This window comes from Notothenia coriiceps, unplaced genomic scaffold, assembly GCF_000735185.1.
Source record: "Notothenia coriiceps isolate Sejong01 unplaced genomic scaffold, NC01 NC01_scaffold00008711, whole genome shotgun sequence".
Classification (NCBI taxonomy): Eukaryota; Metazoa; Chordata; class Actinopteri; order Perciformes; family Nototheniidae; genus Notothenia; species Notothenia coriiceps.
In genome coordinates this window covers 61,601-84,047 of record NW_011341412.1, presented here as the reverse complement: position 1 = coordinate 84,047, position 22,447 = coordinate 61,601, and the positions used below count along the sequence as shown (strand labels likewise).

The window sequence follows — 22,447 nt, the reverse complement described above, 5'->3', positions numbered from 1 at the left end:
TAATGAAATTAAACTGCTTCTGGTCTGCTTTTCAGTAATTGCAAGGACATCAGGAGGCAGAAGAGGTAACAATGTGGGCGATGTTTACAGTAATTCTAAGCTTCGCTCCGGCAGAAACCATGCATTAGTTGACAGCAGGAAGTTTTGCTGTGTTTGCGTGGGAGAGCATACATGATGGTGTGAGTTAGGGTAAATTACAAGTACACCCTGAGGTAGGGCTGAAATGTCATTATCAGTCCTGACTCAATTCTGTTTGCCTTCATTGTTGTTTTTATATAATGCCAATATAACATTTGTGGGTTTTATTTATACACAACAGTATAGGATTCATTTGGCAGGTTTTACCCTGTAATGAAGAAACAGAGTTGCAACACTTTTTCAAAAATGACATATCTTATCATTTTTCTGACAACTTAAGCAAACTGATCTATCTACCTACATTTGAGGGGTTACGTACCAATCATGATTAATTAGATATTCTTGCTACTTCCAAAAAAAGCACTCATTTTTCTTTTCTCTTCATTCAGTTAACACATGCAGTTTGGCCCAGAGGCTGATATGAATTGCCTGTCATCAAGAGATCCAAGATTGATGGAATCATTTCCCGGCATTGCTCCCACTCTCTTCTGCCTGTCATTGTGTCTTTCTAGACTTTATAAAATTGCCTAAAGTGCATCGCCTAAGGCAGTCCTTTAAACCCTCAGCCCAGCCTGGCTAATCATAAGTGGGCATGTGATGAATTTAAAGAGCTTTTTGGATAGTTATCCCCCATTCCTGAAGAAATACTATATGTTTAACAAAGCAGTGTTATATCAAAAATGGTCATGTAGAAGAAGAACACGGACTAAAAAGCAGCAGTCTGATATTTTAGTCTATTCGGCTGCAGCAACCTGCTTAGTTGGACTATCATGAGGTCAAAGAGCTTCGCTGTTTGACTCTTAAGTGCACTGCTTGGAAGTTTGACTAAGTTATGGGTTCAGTAATAAGATCTTTATGGCTGCAGTAACACCATCTGTCAAAGTTCAGCAAGGAAGACAAACCTAATTGGAGTTTTTGAGCACACGTCTATCAGTTTCGGCGAGACACAAGGGTTTATATACTGAACGTGTGTAAAACTTTGTGGACTTTTTATGTCACTCTGCTGTCATCCTAAAATTGGAGCACGATCGAAATCTGTCATACAGGAAGTTTGACTAGAAAAGTTGTCAATACATCAGTGCATGGGTAGAAAGTGGTCAACCAAGGGTGTGTGATGAATGTCATGTCATCTGTCTCACTGTGGTTAACATCAGCACTGACATTTTCTCTAGGGTGCATTTTATATTCGGAGGCCACCATCGCCCTCCCGATAAGGTCAGACAACATATCAAACGTGGCGTACATCAATCCCCCAGGCAGGCATGTTCTCCTGTGTCTGCCTCTCACGCTGGCACAGAAGGGAAGCCAACATCTAGCAATTCAAAAGTTAGAAAACACATTACCGGGGGGAACGGTTCATTTATCCCAAAGTTATCAGGATTCAGCATCACTCAAGCTATCAATCTGAGCACAACAAAGTGTGCATTGGAGAGTGAATGTGACGCTAGTGTTGTGAGAGTGTAACAGCAGCAAAGGGTGATCTCATGTGGGCAGCTGTGTGAAGGCTGTGAAGCTTGATGGTCACACAGAGACTTCCTCACTACCCATCTCTGTGCCCTACAGGAATCTGTAACTAAAACAATGACAAACCTGCACTGCTATTAAAGGAATTGTTCCCTTTTGTATGACTATTCACAGAACAACCTTTCCGATAGATACAGTTTTGAAGAATTTGTGTTCTCTAGCTTTTGATTGCGCTCATACATATTACAGGCAGGAACCAACAATCATGTTTTCTTTCAAAGTGGAAACTCACAGATAGTCAAGAAAAGCTGCTGAAAACAAGACTTTCTAATAAGGGATAAAACTAACAATAAATGTCATAATGAATTAATTTGCTGTTGATTTTTTAGATAGATTTTTTGTCAATAGAATGTATGAAAAATGGCCATCCTAGTTTCTCAAAGAATATGGTGATGTGTTTGAATATCTTGATTTTTCACTCAAACCCCAAAGATATTAAGTGTAATGTGATATACATGTAAGATGGAGAAAAAGCAGGATCTGCATCCTTTTCTGACAATCGATCAATCAATTCACTAATCATTGCAGATCTCTTTGTATTCTGATACAATGTTCTGCTTATTTGGCCAAATTATTTTTTTGTCAGTGAGTTGATGTCACCATCGCAAAGCTTTTTGTAATCTGTCTTTCCACCGGTTCTCAAAGAATGGCTCCTATTCTGGTACCACACTGGGGTCCTTGTTGCACTCACAGATGTCTATTTATCAGCAGCCCAGGTTAATGCCAGGCCTTTTTGTCCAACACATCATGCACTCATCAAACTAAAAAGAAATGTTTGATATATTATACATATAAAACACCTCTCTCTTTTTTGTCACTATGCTTAATGTGAGAGTGAATGATTCATATTATTCAGTGCGGCTCAATAGAGTTACTTATGAGGACTTGTTTAAGAGCCTGGCCACAGACGTTCATTCATCATGGTGCGACGTCAGTGTTCAAACCTTCCTTTATGAGGCCAGCTAAGAAATCCTAGAAACTTTAAATCAGCAGAATGGTGCGTCATGTAGATCTTTATGGCGTGAGTTGGCGCTCCACAGCCTGCAGGGAATATGGGCTCTTTTAATCTACTCTAATCCTGTTATGTTACTCATGTCATTTAGAACTAAAACAAATGTTTTAGTGGCTACATGAGTGTGCTTAACTACTGAATAGACCTGTGTACTGGTTACCGTGTTCAGGCTGGAGTGAACAAGCATCAGTCGTTTGCACTAAACAGTCACAACCCAGTTAAGAAGAGAAGAGATGAGGGGGAGTGATGTTGAGAGGTTTTTTTTATTGTTGCATTGCTGTGTACAGACAGCTCAGAGTATTGCTTGGGAATTTGCAAAGGGCTCACAGTCTCTTCCAGGAATAATAAATATTGCAGCCATATTGATCAAATGACAAGGCAGGATTGCCTCACACAGCAGAGGCCACTTGGCACAAATCAACAGCCAGAATGCTCTGTGTTGTTCTAAATCACTGGTATGACTCTTCATATCTCATGGGAATTGTATAGCAGGGGAGTGAGCAGACAGCAAGGTGTCTTTCAGGACAACAGGTGTTTGTGACACGAATCTTAAAATGAGTGTATGTGCTGCGGCAAAAAAGATTACATCTGAATATCTTCGGGAACATTAAGTTTCCACATTTAATCAGAATCGTCTAAAGATCTGAAATGAGTGGGGGCGATAACAAATGGAAGAGAAGCGCTCCTTTCATTTCACCTACTAGCGGTGTGAAGTGGAGACTGGCTGCAACCATTCGCGCTGCTTCCGCGGGGTGGTATTAGTTCTGCAGTGTTTTTTTATGCAAAGGTCTTCGCGCCGAGCGGCGACAACTTTAGTGTAAAATGATTTTTAGGAATAATCCAAAAGCATCATGTATTCCCGGCATATCCTTAGACCTGCAGGCGAATAAACAGATCCTGCGACAGCGTGCGTTCCTTTTCTCATTGTATCAACCTCCCCCTCTCACCAAGCACAGAGGAACGGAGTATCAATCTGATGCTGTCCACCGTTTCCAGGGTGAAAATCCCCTTAAGGAAGCATTCAAAAGCTGCTAATTAAAACAGTTGAGGAGGGGGAAAAAATCAACCGAAAAAGGAAAAAAAGACAGGGGGCATTGAGAGAGGGGAAAAAAAGGAATACAGTCGTTTGGGAAACATCTAGAGGAATAGAGAGTCACGCAGACAGACATGCAGGTAAATATGAGCGCTCTTATCTCTAAGCTTTATGAGGGAATAACGCTGTTTTCATATCACGCTTGTTTTTATTTGCGTTTAGAGAATCAATCAGAACCGGTCTGCTTGGACAGCTTGGTGCGTCCTCCCCCTCCTCCGAGCCTCTGCCTCTCTATCAGCTGAAATGCTTCTCGTAGCCACACAAGAGCCGTGTCGATGTCTCTGATCGCCTTTTTATTTTTTTATCTAACAGCCTATACGGCTCTCTAGCTCTCGCTCGAAGTAAATAATTAAATAGGAAACGCGAAGCGCTGTGGATAAGTCTCGTGAAGTCGTGCCACCGCTGGAATTAAAGCTCTAACTGCCTCTGCCTTCTTCTTGCAGGAACGATTCTTGGGGAGCCTGGTCCTCAAAGGGATGTAAAACGGTGCTCACAGATGCATCCCATACAAAATGCTTATGTGATCGTGTATCTACCTTCGCCATTTTGGCTCAGCAACCAAGAGAAATAGTAAGTAGGCTATTGATTTGTTATTCAGTGTGGGTTTTATAGGCCAATGTAAAGGAGAAAAGCTGCCTGTGTGTATGTGTACCTGTGTGTGTGTGAGAATGGAAATTGAATCTTTGGTGTGCTAATCCTGTTAAGTAGTAATTCAGGGGGATTGTGGGGGTTGTTAGCAGTTTGCACATAGATTTAGATAACTCTGTGTGCGCGTGCACGCCAGAGGGTGTGTGCACCCATCAGTCAAATGCTCATATTTGGTCAGGGGGAGGGATAAAAGTTGTCAGATTTTACATGTTTTCTCTTGTTTTCCTCTGTTTACATCAGGGAACCTGACCTATGTGGGGGTGTTTTTAAAGCATGTTTTAAGCTCATGTGCTGAAATTAGATAAATGTAAAGGCCTGTAAAATCTTGAGATGATAAAGTAGAGAACATTGAGAACATATAGTGCTTACACCATGGCCTCTGCATTAGTACACAGTAGGAATTGCCCTGTAAACAAAGACATCAAGCATCTTCTTCTCTATCAGGCCTGAAGCATTCAACAGCAGAATGACAATCGTTCATTAAGCCATACAAGTGCAGTTTTGTGCTAATAGTTAACTCATGACTACTGTATGTAATGTATACAAGCACTCACAGTGTGTCTGGCTTCAGGCTTGTGATTGGCAGCTCACATGATTTTATATATGCCTGGAAAACAAACACAATATTTTGTAATGCACTTGAGCCGGTAGTTTCCAGTGTCTCTGCTACAGAGATAATGTCCCGCACATAGGTGGATAGACTAAACTGCTTTCAAACCCACGCATGCACTTCAAACCTCACAGTATATTAAGGAGCCCACAGTGGACTGTTTAGATTGGTGGTGGTTTGTTTTGATTGGTTCCCTCTACGGGCAACAATAAAGATTTACCGTCCTGCATTGACAACATCCCACCTCCCACTGACAGTTGGTCTTGCTCTGTCTCCTCCCCCCCCCCCAGAGCATGGAGTACTCGGGGGTCCCATCTGTGACATTGATAGTTGGCTGCGGTCTCTCTTGCCTCTCCTTGATCACGTTGACCGTCATCTATATTGTACTCTGGAGGTAATTGCTACACTATAGGAGCATACACTGCAACCATGTTCTGTTTTTAAAGTTGGTTCATTTATATAACGCCATGTTTGTTTCATCATTCTCTTTTCTTCAGGTATATTCGCTCTGAGCGATCCATCATCCTGCTCAACTTCTGCCTCTCTATAATCTGCTCAAACATACTGATCCTTGTGGGACAAACGCAGACGCACAATGCGGTAAGTGTCATTTAAGGATTGTTCAACACAAACTACAAAGCATGAAGGTTTACAGGTTTTTAAAGAAAGTTGGGATAATTTTGCAGTGGACAGATCCAAGAGACACTTCACTGTGGCCTTGTGTTCTGAATAGAGTAGAGAATAGAGTTTTGTATCGGCCACTGGGTGCATTCCTTTGAAATCTTCAGGGTTGTATGGCTTTGGAGATATGTATAGTACAGTTTATTATGCACAATATCATCAGGTTCCTCAGCAATATTTCAAAAGATAAACAAAAGCAGGAACTAGATCATGTTTCCTAGTGAATTTGAGGCATACACTTTTTTTGAAAAGGGCTAACATTTGATTCAATAGTGAATCTCACTCTACAGGCCTAATCTTAAACATAAGTCCTTATGTATAACAAATGTTGACTTCGTCATTGAAAGTGAAAAAAAAAAATAGCAGTCACATTATATCCTATTTCCAGCAAATGACCATCTTCTTTTGGGTCTCTCGCGGACAAGCTCCTCATTTTTCATCCAAATGGAATATTAAGTGTTTCTAATGCCTCTATAAGATGTCGATCCACTTTGCGTTGGCTCAGGACCATTTGTGTTACATTGTCCTCTGGTAAACTTGGGACAACCCCAATAAGCTGGCGGCGGGACAATAATGATCTTTAATTGCAATTAAATATGCGATGCCATAAAGAAGACAAAAAAATGAACAAAAGAGGACGCTCAGATCACTTTGAGATGAAATCATGTCCGTTTCATTGCCGTGGTTCAAACGTGAAGCACTGCATAATAATAAGCCTATTTCAACATTGTAGGAGCAGCAAGGTCGACATGATGCACACCAGAAGACATGGGACACTGGTCATAAAAGAAAATAAGACTTATTGCAATTATGACCCTCGAATGGGGAAGAAACGTTAAACTTGGCTATAAGAAATCAAATCAAAATGTATAATAGCCCCAAATCACAAAGCAAACCAAAGCAAAGACAGACACAAAATCCAAACGTCATAGCATAAAAATTATAAAAACATTATACAACAACATGAGTATTGCCATGTGATAAAAAGTGTATGACTGAGGTGATGCTAATGTAGATGGAAATTAGTTGACAAGGAAGACAAATGCGAAGAGATGGGTTTTGAGTTTGCTTTTAAAGGAGTCAACGGAAATAGCTTCGCAGAAAATAAAAGAAGCTCTCATATTGGGATGTGTGGTGTGCATTACTGAAATTACCCATTTTGTGTTCAGTTGACAATCAGACCTTGACTTCAGAACGAGTCAGCAGTATTCAAAGGGGCAACTTCAATATTTATAAAGAAGGACTGTTTCCAATAAATACGTATCACTTCCTCTATCGTCTAAATAACTGGCCGGTACACAAGTGGCTAATGTAAAAGATTGTTTGGCAAACAGCAGTTGGGATTTACAAGCTGCCCACGCAGATGCCCTTCTCAGTCATTTGGCAGAACTACAGTATGACAAACTGTCCTTTTCATTGTGTAACCATATTATCGCTGTACCTTTAGACTGTCTGGTTAACAAGGAACACTGTCAATACAACCCAGTGTTTCTCCTCATTAATCCGTTCTCTCCAGTTTTTCGGCTCATTAACATGTTTTAGTATTTGGGCAAGCTTACATTGCATAAGTCATAGATTTAAGTAGAGATCAGCAGTGCAATGTGGGCCAAAAATCTTTTTAAATGCTTGCAAAAAATGTATGTTAGTGTAGGTTTTCCATTAGCTGTTGATCTATGGTTACTTGCACCTGTGCTTATAGGTGTGACCTATTCTCTGAGCAGATATTGAACCCTACTTTTTATTTTTACGATTTTCAACAAACAATTAATTATGAACAAATTAACCAAAATAAAAATGGTTGTAAATGCGTTGGTAAACAACGCCTGATTCCTGGTGACACTATAGATTAACTATGGACATAATGTACTAGCTGAAACCATTCATCAGAAACTGAATTGGCTCATATTGTGCAGAGCATTTTAATCTGGTGGAATGACAAAGAAACAGATTCCACAATTTGCAAGTTCATCTGTTTCCTTGCTGGCCCTTACATTTCGGGCACACAGTAGAACCCGAGCAGAAAGCTTCGGGGCATTTTTTTAAAGCTGAGCTGATTTGAAGCCTTGTCAGATTTAATCAGGGCTCCAGTCATCTCCTGTCCTGATTATGAGGACCACCACTTAACATGGAATACTCATGCGGTATGCTGCTAATATGATATCTGTCTCTGAAATCTGCAGAAAGATTAAATGGTTTTCACCAAATCCAAGGACATACTAAAGATGTCATTTCAGCATCTCCCAGAGTGACTCGACAAACTTGACTCATTCACAGGGTGCCGGATTAAAGAAACACTGACTAACTGCTTTGTAATCTGCCAGCATTTTTTGATAATGAATGGCACGTAAATAAATATTTCTACTTGATTTGATATTTAGTTTTAGCTTGTGGATCTAACGACACTGTAACATGAAGGGGGTGTTCTGAGTGATGAACCCACAAAGAGTTCTTTTCTGAGTTCCCCCCAGCTCCATTGAGCATTTTAGCATCTTTTAGCACATTGTTTTGGTTTTACAGCGCACAACTTCCCATCAGAAGCAGCTGTTATAAGTCAAAAGCTCAGATTCAATGACAGACTCAACATATATGAAGCTAAAAGCAGATACAATATTTGACCCGCATGCATCATGGAGCCAGAAACTCCAAATCAATTCTAATAAGGTTTTGCATTGGATTTGACACATTAGCCTTAAAACCTTTTTTTTAAATGTCAATATTGTATTCATAGACGTAGTTTGTTGCGATATGGCCCAAAAAAGTCATTAATGCAGGTTTCTTTTTTAAGCAGATGTACAAAGTTAAAGGACTCTATATTATATGTTCTAACTTTACAAATGAAACATAGAATACTTTGTTGTTGATTTATGTTCCTATTAGAAAGCTGCATTTATCTCGTCAGCCTTTGCGATGCTGAGGATACAACTTTCAGGGCAATGACTTTTTCACATTGTTCTGTTTTGAATGTGTCTCTCTTATCTGTTGTAATAATATTTGTGAAGTATTTCATCAGTTTGATCAGACAGTAGAACCCAATGTTTGAGTGGTAGGCCAGCCAGAGGAGGAAACATGGCTCCTATGTGGGTTTAATTGCCATGCTGCCTGACACTGCCTCACTTGTTTTCCCCCCATCTTTTGAAAGAAGTGCATATAATTGGCTCCACTGTTTTGTGGATTCAGACTAGCTCATCGTCTAATAGAAAATCATCTCTTTGGTGTGGAGGTGTCCTCTGGGAGCAGAAAGTCAGTGAGTCACCTTTGCCTGTATTTGCTTTTCCTTTGTCCTCTGTCGTTATTCATCTTAGGAAGAAAACAAAAAGGGGAATTAGGGAGTATGGCTGTAGGAGGGTATGTTCCTATAAATTGTCTATCCCTATTATGAGAAAAAATCTATAATGCATTAGGTGGGTGAAAGTCAAGGTAAGCAGGGTCAGCTAACACATTATTAGCTTTGTAGATAGATTCACTTTTTGTGCAGGTAGCTCTAACATGTCATAAAGTAAGTAGCATAGTGAGCTGACATAGTTGTTCCTCAAACAAGCTTTGTACTAATTATGTGATATTATCTAGTTTTTGGACATCTGAACCTCCTGAAGTATCACAAACAATAGTATCAGCTTTTATTGAAAGTAAAGATGGCTTATGAAGCTACGAGTGGAAGATGAATACAGTTCCTAAACGTTTGTTTGAGACATTTGATACATAACACGCTCAAGGCCAGATATGTACTGTATATACACAAACTGCAGTGTGCCTATATAAGCTTTAGTTTATTTTTAGTACAGAGCGCTTGACCTCCCTTATAGTGAGGTGCAGCAGAGAGTGATATAAGCTATCCCACGTTCCACTTTTAGTAGCATGATGGTGAAAAGTAACATGCATAATCCACATGCAGCTCACGCAACTACATGTGTGGCGGAAGCTTTATAATGCAGGAAACCTCTGGTAAATAGAATAGAATCGAATAGAATCCTTTATTGTCATTATACATGTGCAATGAGATGAGTAGAGCTACTCCTCTTTTTAAAGTGCCATCAAAAATACAAAAAACAAACAAGAGACAACATTCAGGACAACATACAAACAACAAGCATTTATACTTCAATATGCAGATAAAGTTAAAGTGCGGGAATATATCAGTTTAAGTAAAATATATACATTGTGTAAGTAAAGTTCAGGAGGATAGCTGTATGCTTTGTTTTCATCCTTCAGAGTGTTACATATCGAAATAAAGTAGGCATCATAATTATAAGCTGACTCCAGGTTGGTGTGATGTACATCTATCGAGCAGTAGGTAGCCATTTTCTGATGCAAAATCTATGTATTCTTTTCAGTTTCTCTTTGTGGTTCGACATCACTTTGCTGCCACCGCTTTGTTGCCTGTAGTCCTCCACCTAAGCACCTCCTTTGTAAAGCACTGGTGCACTTGTTGCATGATTTTAAAGGAGGGTGCTTCAATCAAAAATAGCACCAGCCTCCACCTTCCCACATGGATTCAGGAAAAATAAAAGCAACATTGGATTATTAAAAACCCTCTACTGTAGATACCGTGCCATTAGGAGCTTCTCCCAAGCAATCATCTTAAGTGCTTATTGCAGTAATAGTCGTATGTAAAAGTTAACTGTTCTCCTATATGGTAAATTAATGCAGCAATAAATGATGGAAATAACTGAATGATAAATTAGATTAGAAAATAAATAATGCCGGGGGAAAATAATTTAATCACCATGTCAACATTAGTTAAATCCAATTAGGAGGGACGGAGCTCTCAGCCTCACTGTGAGCAAAACTGAAACTGCTTCTTTCAATGTTTTGCTTCAATAATATGTGACTGCTCCTTTCTTTCTTTATGAACTGTCATTACAATAGGAAGCAAAGTGTGACACAGTTCATAGCAATTAGATGTTCATTTTTTAAAGCGTAGAGGCCCGTCCCAGACCTTTAAGTCTGAGTTTATTCAGTCCACAGTGAGAAATGACTTTAGATCTCCCGACCTGACATTAAACTTCTATTATTGAACTGTCTTAAAGAACACCCTGTCAGCCTCTACCCTTACCTCCATGTCTATCAGCTCTCCAATGTTACAATGTGGTCCCTTCGTCAGTTTCTCTGTTTCCATGGATACTGACACAGTGTGCTCAACATCTTCAGGCATTTGCCTTTCTAAAGGGCAGTGTGAGCTCTGGGTTTGTTTGTGTTTTTGCTTGTGTCCAACCTAGTCTGTAATAATGTCCTCATAATGTACCTTTCCTTGTTTTCAAATGAAGTTTTCTTTTGGAGGACTAATGAAGCTGGGTGCTATAGGGATCCAAATGAACCGTGAAACACAACGGTTGCATGTGACCTGTTTCCAGGAAACAAAGCAGGCTCTATTTTCAGCACCTTGGACAGCACATGAGCAACAGCAACACTGGAATTAGCTCTGCATGAACAGGCAGTATGGCTGCTGCATACCACACACTGTTTCCCCTTCCACTATTGTCTCCTTCACTCCGTTTTTTGTACTTTCATACAAGATTTCCCTCACTGATTTGGCATGTTTACATAGTAATAATCACATACTGCACAGGGTTACACTCACATGCAGATCACTGAAATCATTATTCCGCACAGAAAGGCAGGGACATTCTAGATGTAGCTATCAAATAACACGGTATATATTATTTTTTATTCACAGCTTTTGTACAAAACAGATCTTGTGTGTGATTTCAACCAAAGGAGGTGGCCGTGTGCAATGGGAGCTTCGTATGCTTTGATTTGTTGTTAAGATATTTTCATCTCTTAACAGTAGCAGCTCTAAAGCATTGTTTCTGAGTGATATACATAATAAGTATATAAAGGACCTGTTTGTGTTACCTATAACACTGTTCACAAAAAATGTAAAGGTCTGCCAAAACTGACTCATATTAAAGTATATTATATTTCAGATTTGGCCAGTGCTGACTATGACTTAGCAGAAAATGTCAATTCGTATCATCATCTTTAAGATGTACCTTTATTTTTGCAATTCCCATGGCAGGTTGGTGTCACCATTTCTGTCCAAGCACACTTTGTCCCTACAGAGCCCAAGTAATATTACTGCTAAAGCATATGTGAGATGATATAGAGTAACTGATTGTGTCAAATGGGCATGGGATATGGTTGCATCCTGAATCATCTCAAATAAAAATGCTATTAAGGCAGACTTTGTAATATCAGGAAATATTTGCCTCCTTTCAAAAGAAGTGACATATCGTCTTGTGATAAAAACACCTCTACTTACAGAGTATGTTTTATGTATCTTATTAATGTAAGTAGGATAAATGTGTTTTACAGGCCACTCGTTTCATACAGAGGTTTCTTTAAAGTTGGCCACTGAAAAACTTCAAACCAGCCCGTAACAAGAAGTATCGGAGACGTTGGCCATATGGCGGCAGGACATACTTATACCTGAATGCATCCTACTTAAACTTTGATAAATATTTAGGGTTACATAATTGCTCATGGACGTAGGTAAACAGAATTCCCCACTTCTGGCACATGAGGTAATGCAGGATTACTGTCTCGTGTGAACCCCGTGAACACTGCAGGGGATGGATGGATTTAATGTGGTTTTCTCAGTGGGGATGGTAGTGTGTGGCACATCTCGCAGTATGGTGTGGACGCCCTGGGACGAGATGATACACTTCAATCTTTCCCTCTTTGTGCACCATCGCTCAGATTACCACTTCTCCACACTGCAGACAATCAGAACCGGAGGAAAAGCGTAATCTCGTCTAACAAATGTCAGCGTGCAACCAGACGATTCTTACAGATCCTCCTTTTTTTATTTCTAATCCTCTTCTAAACAATCGCATTTGGAGAGGCCTCTCGGTAGACCAAAGATGGACCAGCTAATGAAGCTGAAAAGTGGTGCTTCATTGTCGAGCCTGAATGCAATCTGCTGTCTCCGCCGCGTGCATTCTGTATCATTTAAGCGGTGTTGTGTCTCTGTGTAAAACAGTTGACCTTGGCTCACATGGCCTCCAGGTGGGATCCCCAGCATACTAATGTGGGTGAGTGCAGAGGAATGCTACGCTAGGCTCTCTCTGATCTCTACTACTGCTGCCACCTCTGCTGCTGCAGTTTAAACTGAGGCTTTGTTTCATTCACTGCACAAGAAGGTACTCCAGTGGATGGTCTAGACAGGGAAATGCTGCCAGTGCTGCAGGGATATGAGGAAATATCAATATGATCGATTTATCTGCACTTGTGGAATCTGCATTAGTTCCTATTAATGCGGGCACCATTTTTCCAAGTTGTTTTGCACGTACTGCAGCCAATATACAGTATATCTCTGACTCTTTTCTCTCTTTGTATCGACAGGGAGTCTGCGTCATGACAACAGCCTTCCTGCACTTCTTCTTCCTGGCATCGTTTTGCTGGGTCCTCACTGAGGCCTGGCAGTCCTACATGGCAGTGACGGGAAAAGTTCGGACCAGGCTCATCCGCAAGCGCTTTCTGTGTCTGGGCTGGGGTAAGAAAGCAGCATGTTTCCCTAAACCTCTTCATTATCTCCCATCATCCCTCGCAGCTGCCGTTTCCTCCCAAGGTGTCTTTCCAAGTATCTGTGTGTCTTTTTTTCCGTCCGCTGCTCCCATCCTCTCTCTGTGGGGCCGCCAGTTCTCCCTCCTGTCGGCCTCTTTGTTGTGATGCTTTTGTGCTCCAGTCAAGCTCTCTGAGGGCCCGGTAAATGGACCGGCCCTCAAGACAGACCGGTGCGGCTCCAGCAGAGCAGGTTGAAATGACCTTATGTCTGATAAAGAGTGTGTGAGTGGAGCACTTACACTGCGGAGAACACACCGTGTGTACAGTAAAACCTCAGAAAAGGCGTAGGAAAGAGAGAGGAGAGAGAGAGGAAATGCTCGCAGAGGTAAAATGGAGTGATTTATCATGATTATACATATTCTGAAATCCTTTCCAATTCAATTATTTGTAATATTAATACGAATCCCAAATGAAATAGTTAGTTCCCAACATAATGGTTTTAGTACCCGTACAAATTCTAATCAGTGTGGATGTCAGATACTTTATTTCCCTTCCTCCCACGCTCTGTTCCTGACTCTTGAGTGTTACGTCACAAAAGAAGAGGCTATTGCAAGGCGACATGTCTGTCAAGAAACACAGGCAGATCAACATCTGTATCAACATTTGAAAGATTTGAATGTTTTTCTTCATTTGATAAATATCAGCCTGTGTGCTCGTCCAAACGTTTCGTTTCTTTCAGTCTGCTAGAAATCTCTCCTTAAAAAAAAAAAAAAATCTATTTGATTATGAAAGAGCCCACACTCATTCTTCTTGTTACCTAGCAACAAACAAGGCTCTCTTAGTCATTGCAGTGCCACTGCTTGCTGCAAGAAGAAAAAATGGACAAAGGCTGTTTCTACAATCACATGGATTTTTCTAAAAACGCCCCGACAGACAGTTTGTTGATAAATAAAACAATCTATATCATTTTCTATGACAATAACAAAGCATTATCTAATATGAATGCTATTTTTGACTCAAAACCTCCTCAGATAACCCTCTGTGTTCAAATAGAAGACGATAAACCTTTTTAGAACAGATTTACAAATTGAAACGCAGCACGCGGTACCTGTTGTCTCTTAATTCAGCCGGTTTGAAGTGCGGCGTCTCCGCCAGGCTGTTGCCAGCACGATGATTCATGACACGCTTGTGTACACTCGGCACTCTTTACCTCTTCAGCACTGCAGAGAGACACAGGGTCTTCGCCTCGTGCCTCCGGGAAACTGATTACATCAATAGCACCTGCCTGCGCTGCTCCGAGAGGAAAAAGCGTTAATATTCTGAGCACACAGTAGTAAGAAGAACCGACTCCATTACACCAATCCACAATGAGGAGTCATAATGCAACAAAAAATCCCTCCATATAAAACATGTGTGGAAGGCAGGGACATTTCTTACAGTGAATTAATGAAATGTCACTATGTGGTTCCCTGGACTCGATGCTCTGCTGCCATTTTGTGGAAGCACAGTACAGTACAGTGTGTTCTCCTCTGCTACTTAATGGAATACTGTGCAGCATGTTGATTGAAATATTGAAATGCATCATATACGTCTCAGACGATTGTATAATCTCATACTGGAGCATCTAATGGAGTGAATATGCGCTTTTTAAAATGGCTGGAAGGCAGAGTCTGACTTTTTCTGCATTGAAGTGAGCTTATGCTTCTCGAATAACTATTGCTTGTTTTCTCTTTTCAAGGATTACCAGCTCTAGTGGTTGCTGTTTCAATGGGATTCACCAAAACAAAGGGCTATGGGACACCTTTATAGTAAGTGTTTCTTTTCTATATTCTTATTTATATCAACACTTAGGGGAAATGAATAAGTGCTCCTGCAGTGGCTTACTTATCTAAACAGGGCCATAAAGAAAGTCCACTCGACCCAATCAAATTTCAAAATAGCGCAACAAGACCCCAATTCTGTGTGACTTGTATTCCTGCTGGATACCATACCCATAAACACTGCTTAAAATCTCTTTAGCATTTTATTACCCAGTGAAACTTTGGAAATAGAGTTACAGCATATGGCACTTCTCCCTTGACAATTGAGGGGAATACAATTGTATGCTGGTGTGCACCATTAGCTCTGATGTTGATGCCTTGGAGGGAGTTAACAGTTTTTTTCACCTGTTTTCTCTGCAGCTGTTGGTTGTCTTTGGAGGGTGGACTCCTGTATGCCTTTGTTGGACCGGCAGCTGCTGTTGTTCTGGTATGTTATGTCCAGTTTTAACTTTTAAATGATGAACAGATAGGGGATTTACAACAACTACAGTTAAAGTTTGAGGCATCACCTGAAGAAATATATCCCAAAACACAAACTTTGCGTGGCTTAGACATCATTTGTACCCAAACAAATCAATGTGCGGTCCTGTAGATGCTACAGTATCAATGTGGTACATTTGCACTGTGTTCAAAAACGACTAAATGTTGCCCTGAAAATGCCTAAGAGGAGGAACACACTCCGCTTTCAAAGTCAAAGTAATGAGCATCCCATCAGGCAATGTGCTCAAGCAATTCCCTTTCATTTACCATAATGGTGCTCCATGTCGCTGTGAGGTTATAAAGTATTAATGCATTAGATTTGTTCAGAATCTAATATACTGGGGTATTTTAATCATCTTGTATTTACATTGTTGTACTGAGAAAATTACACCAAGAATGTGATTATGCAAATCACTAAATCTGTGTCAGAGGGACAGAGGACGCTGAATACTGAGTGCTATTTTTTCATTGTAAAACCACTCTACTGTGGTGGGATTTTTAAATAAGGATATTTCAGATTTCCTTTTTAAAAAGCGACTAAACGACTTAGTTTGAGCTTTAAATGCACGGAGGCGCCCAGTCTTGCTCTGCTTTCGTTTTTCAAATGTGATGAACCTCAGAGGAACATAAGCTAATCTCTGTAAAAAAAACGCAGAAAAGACCCTCTGCAGTGTGAGAATGATGTACTGTATTGATACTAGAACATCACAATACCATTTCTCACAGACACAAAGGGTGATGGAGATGAACTTCCCCACATGTATTAGTATAAATACTTAATAGTGTCTTTATCTCAGCTCAAGAGGGATTTGATATAAAGGAATATTTAAAAGATATATTTACCCAGCTGCTAAATCTGTAGTGTTATATTTGCCTAGGTGCTGCTAATAATAGGGGAAGGTGCCTTTGAGAAGACGAGTGTTTCTTGTCAAGCCGATCTTTTCTTCAGGCTGTTGTTCTGGACTGGGTATCCAGGGCATGCCTCATCCCTTGGCTGAAATGTCACAGAGAGGAACAAACAATAGAAGCTAGAGGTCAAAGCTCAGCGCAGGCAGAGAAAATAAAAAGCCCAGCGGGATAATGACATTAAATCATACGAAAAATGTCAAGCCCGGATATTAAGCGATATATTTAACATCGGTTTTTAAAACAATCTTGTTGCGAATGTTTCATTGTAAAAGCTAATAGTCCTGTTTCCTTTTCTCATTGACAGGTGAACATGGTGATCGGTATCTTGGTGTTTAATAAACTCGTGTCCAGGGATGGCATCCTGGACAAGAAGCTGAAGCATCGAGCAGGGTATGACAGCCAATCCTTGTCAGTACCTGGTTTTCTTCTTCTTCTTCTTATGCAAAAATACAAATACGCTTTGATATTTCTTTCACACACATATGGAGATTCAGACCTGCTTTTCGTGCTGTTGAAAGGAAACGTAGAAGCATAAACATAAAGAGGTCAGATCTCTCTCGGGAGGGACGTGGCTTCCTATTTCTTTGGCAGAATCAGTCCACGAGATGAAAATCATTAAATCGCCCACACATTGGCTACGTCTGCTGTTGCTAACATGCTGGGGGAGAATTTGAAAGTCGGGGATAGTGGCTGTTAGCGTTGTTTGTCATGCTGTTGTCTCTATGTCCCACAGACAGATGAGTGAGCCCCATACAGGATTAACTCTCAAGTGTGCCAAATGTGGTGTTGTATCAACAACTGCTTTATCAGCAACTACAGCTAGCAATGCAATGTAAGTGCCTGTCAGTGTCTCTGAATCAATAAGACGATGCTACAGGGAGTTTCTGCATGTAAAGCGTGTCCACCGCTACAATTTAAACCTTGCAGTCCACTGCAGCGTGAAGTGATGTTGCACTAACATCTACAACACATCCGAGCTATAGTACAGGGATGTGTTTTACTGTAAACGTGTGGTGTTACATGTCTATTTTACAGCTTACATCACTACAAGCATGCACATTGAAGCCCTGGAGTAACAAAGGCTTTGATGGAGATATGGACTTTGTACTCCAGATGTTATCGTGTTATCTATACCAATACTCGTGCTTTTAAATGCGTTCTCTCTTCCCTTCCTTCTCTCAGGGCGTCCCTGTGGAGCTCCTGTGTCGTCCTACCTCTGCTGGCTCTGACCTGGATGTCTGCGGTGCTCGCCATGACGGACAAACGCTCCATTCTCTTTCAGATCCTCTTCGCTGTCTTTGACTCGCTGCAGGGCTTTGTCATTGTGATGGTGCACTGTGTCCTACGGAGAGAGGTAGAGGAAGTCATGTTTCTTTCACCCATGATCACTTTTTTCTCTTGTATTCAGGTTCAAATGGAGATGATTCTTTTTGAAGTTATCACAACCCGGACATACATTTAAGTGTTTGTTGTTGCATTTTGGCGAAATACACTATAGTTTTCATACTTGACAGAAGACAAGACCCATTTACAAAACAGTAATGAGCTTATCTGTTTAAAGCATGTGATAAACAGCGTTAGTGACATGATGAAAAACGGATTCCCTCTGTCTTTAGGTCCAAGATGCGTTGAGGTGTCGGCTCAGAAACTGCCAAGACCCAATCAGTGGAGATGCAACCGGAACCTTCCCTAACGGGCATGCTCAGATAATGGTAGGCACATTTACTCTCTGTTATCTGACACCATTTGCTCCTCTGTCTTTTAACACACCTAATGTTCCCTGATTATTTATAATACACATCCAGAACTCCCTTTTTCCCCCCATTGACCTTAATTTAACTTGTGCTCTTTGTGCATTCTTTTAGTTCATTATTATCCAGCTTGAATGTAGCCTCTAAAACATGAGGAATTGTTTTCCATAGCTTTATCATTTTCCACACAACGCTTTTGCAAAGCTGCAATTACATGCAGGGTAGACATTTGGCCCTGTGATAAATGGCATCAGCTGCCTTTGGTTTTCTTAGGCCCCGAGCCCAACACTTTATTTCCATTTGATTGAACTTACAGGCCGTGTTTGCGATGCATCTTTCTCATTTCCTCTCACAGGGTAATAGAGGACTGTTCCCAGCCTGACCTTTGAAATGGGACACCAGCCCTCTTCATCTAGCACAACGATGCCGATGGCACATCATGGCAATGATCGGCCATTAGTATTCTAATGCACCTCAGAGAGAAATAGTTCTCATGATAGCAGAATGATGTCAAGGCCCCCTAATTCAATGCAGCCATTAGCAGCACCAAATACATGCAGCTAATGCATTCCCCACCCCCCATAGATGTGTTATTGATATATTGTTAGGATGAGGAGAAAAAACGACCGCTTTGCATTTTTTTTCAAGCATTGGGAAATACAGATACAAAATATATATTCTATCATTATTTTGGGGCTGGCTTTTCCACATGAATGTTTTGTATTCACACAGTTTACAGTATAAAAGGCTTCAATGTTTCGCGATACTGACCTTTTCACTGTCCTCTATCTACAGACTGACTTTGAAAAAGATGTGGACATCGCCTGCCGATCAGGTAAAGAACCGACAGCCTTTTATCAACAGCATTCTCCTTGCCTTGCATGTAAAAAAAGAAAGAGGATAGACAATAAAAATAGCTGAGGTTACATAACAAGCATCAAACCCCACAGGAGACTTTTCTCACAGTTACCACAAACACTGACTTTAATCTGAGAACAAAACAGTATGAAGAGAGCTGTTGGATATTCACTTTAAGCTTAACAGCACTAATGTGAAAAACATCAGCTTTTCCCATCCTGCATGTTTTAATTATTTTTCTCATTAACATGTAGACACTGTCGTAGGTGCTATGTATTTCAGTCCAAGAGGATTTTCTTCTAGTGGGAGTGTATAACCTCCTGATTCTTGCGTCTAGTTTTTGGTACTTTAAAGCCACACTAATTGTTTGGAGAGATGATTTAATAAAAATAGATATTCCTTAGAGATTGTGCGAGTATCCTGCATGTATCTAGTGGCGGTAACTTGGCACGAGCATGAGAACTCGCCTTTCTCCAATCCCTTCCGAACCAATGAAAAACATTGGATCTGCAGGAAATATAAGAGCGGACCACTTTTAGGAGCTTTCAGAAACACAGCTTCTTAAGAGAGGAAAAAAAGGTTGTCTGGCTCTTTTGACCAAACATTACTTCATGCTGTGCAGTCTTGTAAAGCTAAAGTGGACTTACTCGATACAAAAAGGCAGAGCAAACAGGTGTCATTCATAAATCATGACCTGAAAAGGCTGCCAAGAGAAATGCACTTCCCAGATTACACTCTGGGGTCAGCAAATTTAATTTGCCTGTTCACAAACGGGGATTATCCTCGAGTGCAGTGGAAATATTCTGCTGTGTCACTTACAGAGTATAAGAGTAAACTGAATACCAGACTCAAATGTTTTTCCCCATGTCAACACTGAGAATTAAATTAGACTGGAACAAAAAGACAAGATGGATCTTTTGCACTCCTTATAATCTGCTTGCAGACATTTTGTGAACAGACAACATAATTCCTACTGATTCACGAGGAGAATATTAAACTGCTCAATTTGGAGGGCGAGTTGTTCTTATAACTGTAAAGTATGTCTGAATAGATAGCTGCTGTGTAATATTCAGTGATTCAAAAGGTCATCAGTACCATTACATTATGATAAGGCTACATGTTTTATGGCAGGGAAAATGTCAGGATACATTTTTATTTACTGTTACATCCTCCAGAGATACCTGCTGTTGTGTCCTTTGCCTTTAGATGAAATGTCACACTAAGCATTTATTAGCAGTTATTTGTCCTGTCTGCAGTACACAATCCTTTGAGAATTGCTTCATATTGACTTGAATGTCTTGTTCTTGTATTCATATGTGGGATTATCTCCGACAAACTGTGACACAACTTTCATTACAGAAAAACATCAACTAATGGGTGTATCACTCTGCCCTGCAGCGCTCCACAAAGACATGGGCTCGTGTCGCGCAGCCACCATCACAGGCACCCTCTCCCGCATTTCTCTCAATGATGAGGAAGATGAGAAGCTCCCCGAAGGCCTCAACTACTCTACGTTGCCTGGCAACATCATCTCCAAAGTGATTATCCAGCAGCCTTCAGCTATGCACATGCCGATGGGAGTGGGTGATCTGAAAGAGCAGCAGTGCATGGTCGACAGTAACGCTGAACTGCGCCGCGCTGTGTACCTGTGCACCGACGACGCCATGCGCCAGAGCGACCACGACATGGGGGGCCACGACATGGAGGGCCACGCCATGCAGGCCCAAATGATGGAGACGGACTACATAGTCATGCCTCGCGCCTCTGCGGTAGTGTCGGGGTCGGGCACCCTCCTGAAAGATGACAACAAGATGAACATCAATATGGATACGCTGCCACATGAGAGGCTGATGCATTACAAGATGAGTCCTGACTTCAATATGAGCCCGTCAGGCATGGACCACATGAATGTGAACCTGGAGCAGCAGTATCCGAGCGCTCCAGAGCAGATGCAGAACCTGCCCTTCGAACCGCGCACGGCTGTAAAGAACTTCCTCGCTGAGATGGAGGAATCTGCGGGGCTTTCTAGGAGTGAGACAGGGTCCACGATATCTATGAGCTCCTTAGAGGTAAATGTGTTCGTGTGGTTGAAGCACAAAGGAGTCAGAGCTGCATCAAACACCTTAAAATACACCATTCAGTGTATCTTCTTAGACCATTTTTAACTTCAGTACTTCCTGTTTTATTTTCACAGAGACGAAAGTCACGATATTCCGATATGGACTTTGAGGTACGTAAAAACATTTATTCCGTACTACATGCATCTAGCTTTTTTATGCAGAAGAAAGCCATTTATTTTGCAGTTGTGTTTGTCATTTGATTTACTAGTACTTGTTGTGCCTCTTAAGCTTATTGGGGTTACAAAGCCTTGACTCAATGAGATTTATTTACCTGCTGTGTAGTTAAGGTAAAAGCAAGGCTGTCAACTGACAAACAGGGCAACAGTTCTCATCAACATTTGTTCCTCCTCCATCTCCTCCATCCATTAGCTATACGTTGATTTTCAAAAATGTATGCTTTTTAAAGTCATTTGCACATTTCACATCTGATTTCACCACTGGTTTCAACAATGATTATATTGGCTTGCAAACACATTCAAAACCCCCTTTGGCAGGTTTTTAGCATTCCTTTGCAATTATTTAAGCAGGCTTTACTGCATATATCTTGTGCGCACTTTCAAAGTAAAGGAAACATGAGGCTTCTGGCAGCGATTTTGGTGTGGGGTGCATTTTGTTTTTTAGCTTCGATGCACACCAACCCGTTAAATGGAAGTTTTGTGCCAAGGTTTGATAATAAGGATTTCCCTTATGCGTACAAAACCCCTAAACGACTCAATTCGTCAGTAATGAAGAATTATGTTGAATTCAGATACTCCAGACATGGCAAATAAAAATAGTTTCAGGATTTAACTGTCCCATCCCTCTAACTTTAATTATATTGGTGTTTCCTTAATTTTGGCAGCCACTTGTATATATGCAGAGACAAGTAGATTTGTTTCAAACCTGGCCTATAAGTAAATTACCATGACACTAACAAATTGATCAGAGTTGGAGCGGGTGGAGAGGAAGATGCTTTTCCATTATTGGCTGTCAATACCAAAAAAAAAAACCTTGCCATTGCAGAAAGTCATGCACACCAGGAAAAGACACATGGAGCTGTTCCAGGAACTGAATCAGAAATTTCAAACCCTGGACCGATTTCGAGACATACCAAATATGGGCAGCATGGTGAGTAACAGGAATCCAGTAGGGTGGCAATCAGCCAATTAAATAGACTCCATCAAAATAGCCTTTTTTAAATATCCAGTGCAGGACACGTAATGTGTGATTGTGCAAATGAGCAGTTACAGTATGTGTAGCTGTACTCATGTGAGAGTGAACCTTCCTATACATAGAGGGCCTGCCAGCAGCTGGCGGGGGG

General features: G+C 40.8%; 1 protein-coding gene across 7 annotated transcripts in view; it reads left to right on the top strand.

Moving 5' to 3' along the window:
- Positions 1-22,447, top strand: part of adgrb3 (adhesion G protein-coupled receptor B3) — a 45,396-nt gene that overhangs the window by 20,834 nt on the left and 2,115 nt on the right. For 2 of the 7 annotated variants that reach the window (XM_010770296.1, XM_010770300.1), the window contains exons 9-22: positions 4,211-4,337; positions 5,316-5,419; positions 5,523-5,625; positions 13,048-13,198; positions 14,948-15,017; positions 15,390-15,456; positions 16,723-16,826; positions 17,152-17,250; positions 17,601-17,772; positions 18,035-18,130; positions 18,965-19,004; positions 20,387-21,096; positions 21,222-21,257; positions 22,150-22,254. In XM_010770296.1, the coding sequence (XP_010768598.1) occupies positions 4,211-4,337; positions 5,316-5,419; positions 5,523-5,625; positions 13,048-13,198; positions 14,948-15,017; positions 15,390-15,456; positions 16,723-16,826; positions 17,152-17,250; positions 17,601-17,772; positions 18,035-18,130; positions 18,965-19,004; positions 20,387-21,096; positions 21,222-21,257; positions 22,150-22,254 (1,984 nt within the window). The remainder of the gene's footprint in view (positions 1-4,210; positions 4,338-5,315; positions 5,420-5,522; positions 5,626-13,047; positions 13,199-14,947; positions 15,018-15,389; positions 15,457-16,722; positions 16,827-17,151; positions 17,251-17,600; positions 17,773-18,034; positions 18,131-18,964; positions 19,005-20,386; positions 21,097-21,221; positions 21,258-22,149; positions 22,255-22,447) is intronic. The other 5 variants (XM_010770299.1, XM_010770297.1, XM_010770298.1 and 2 more) reach the window with 5 other exon arrangements.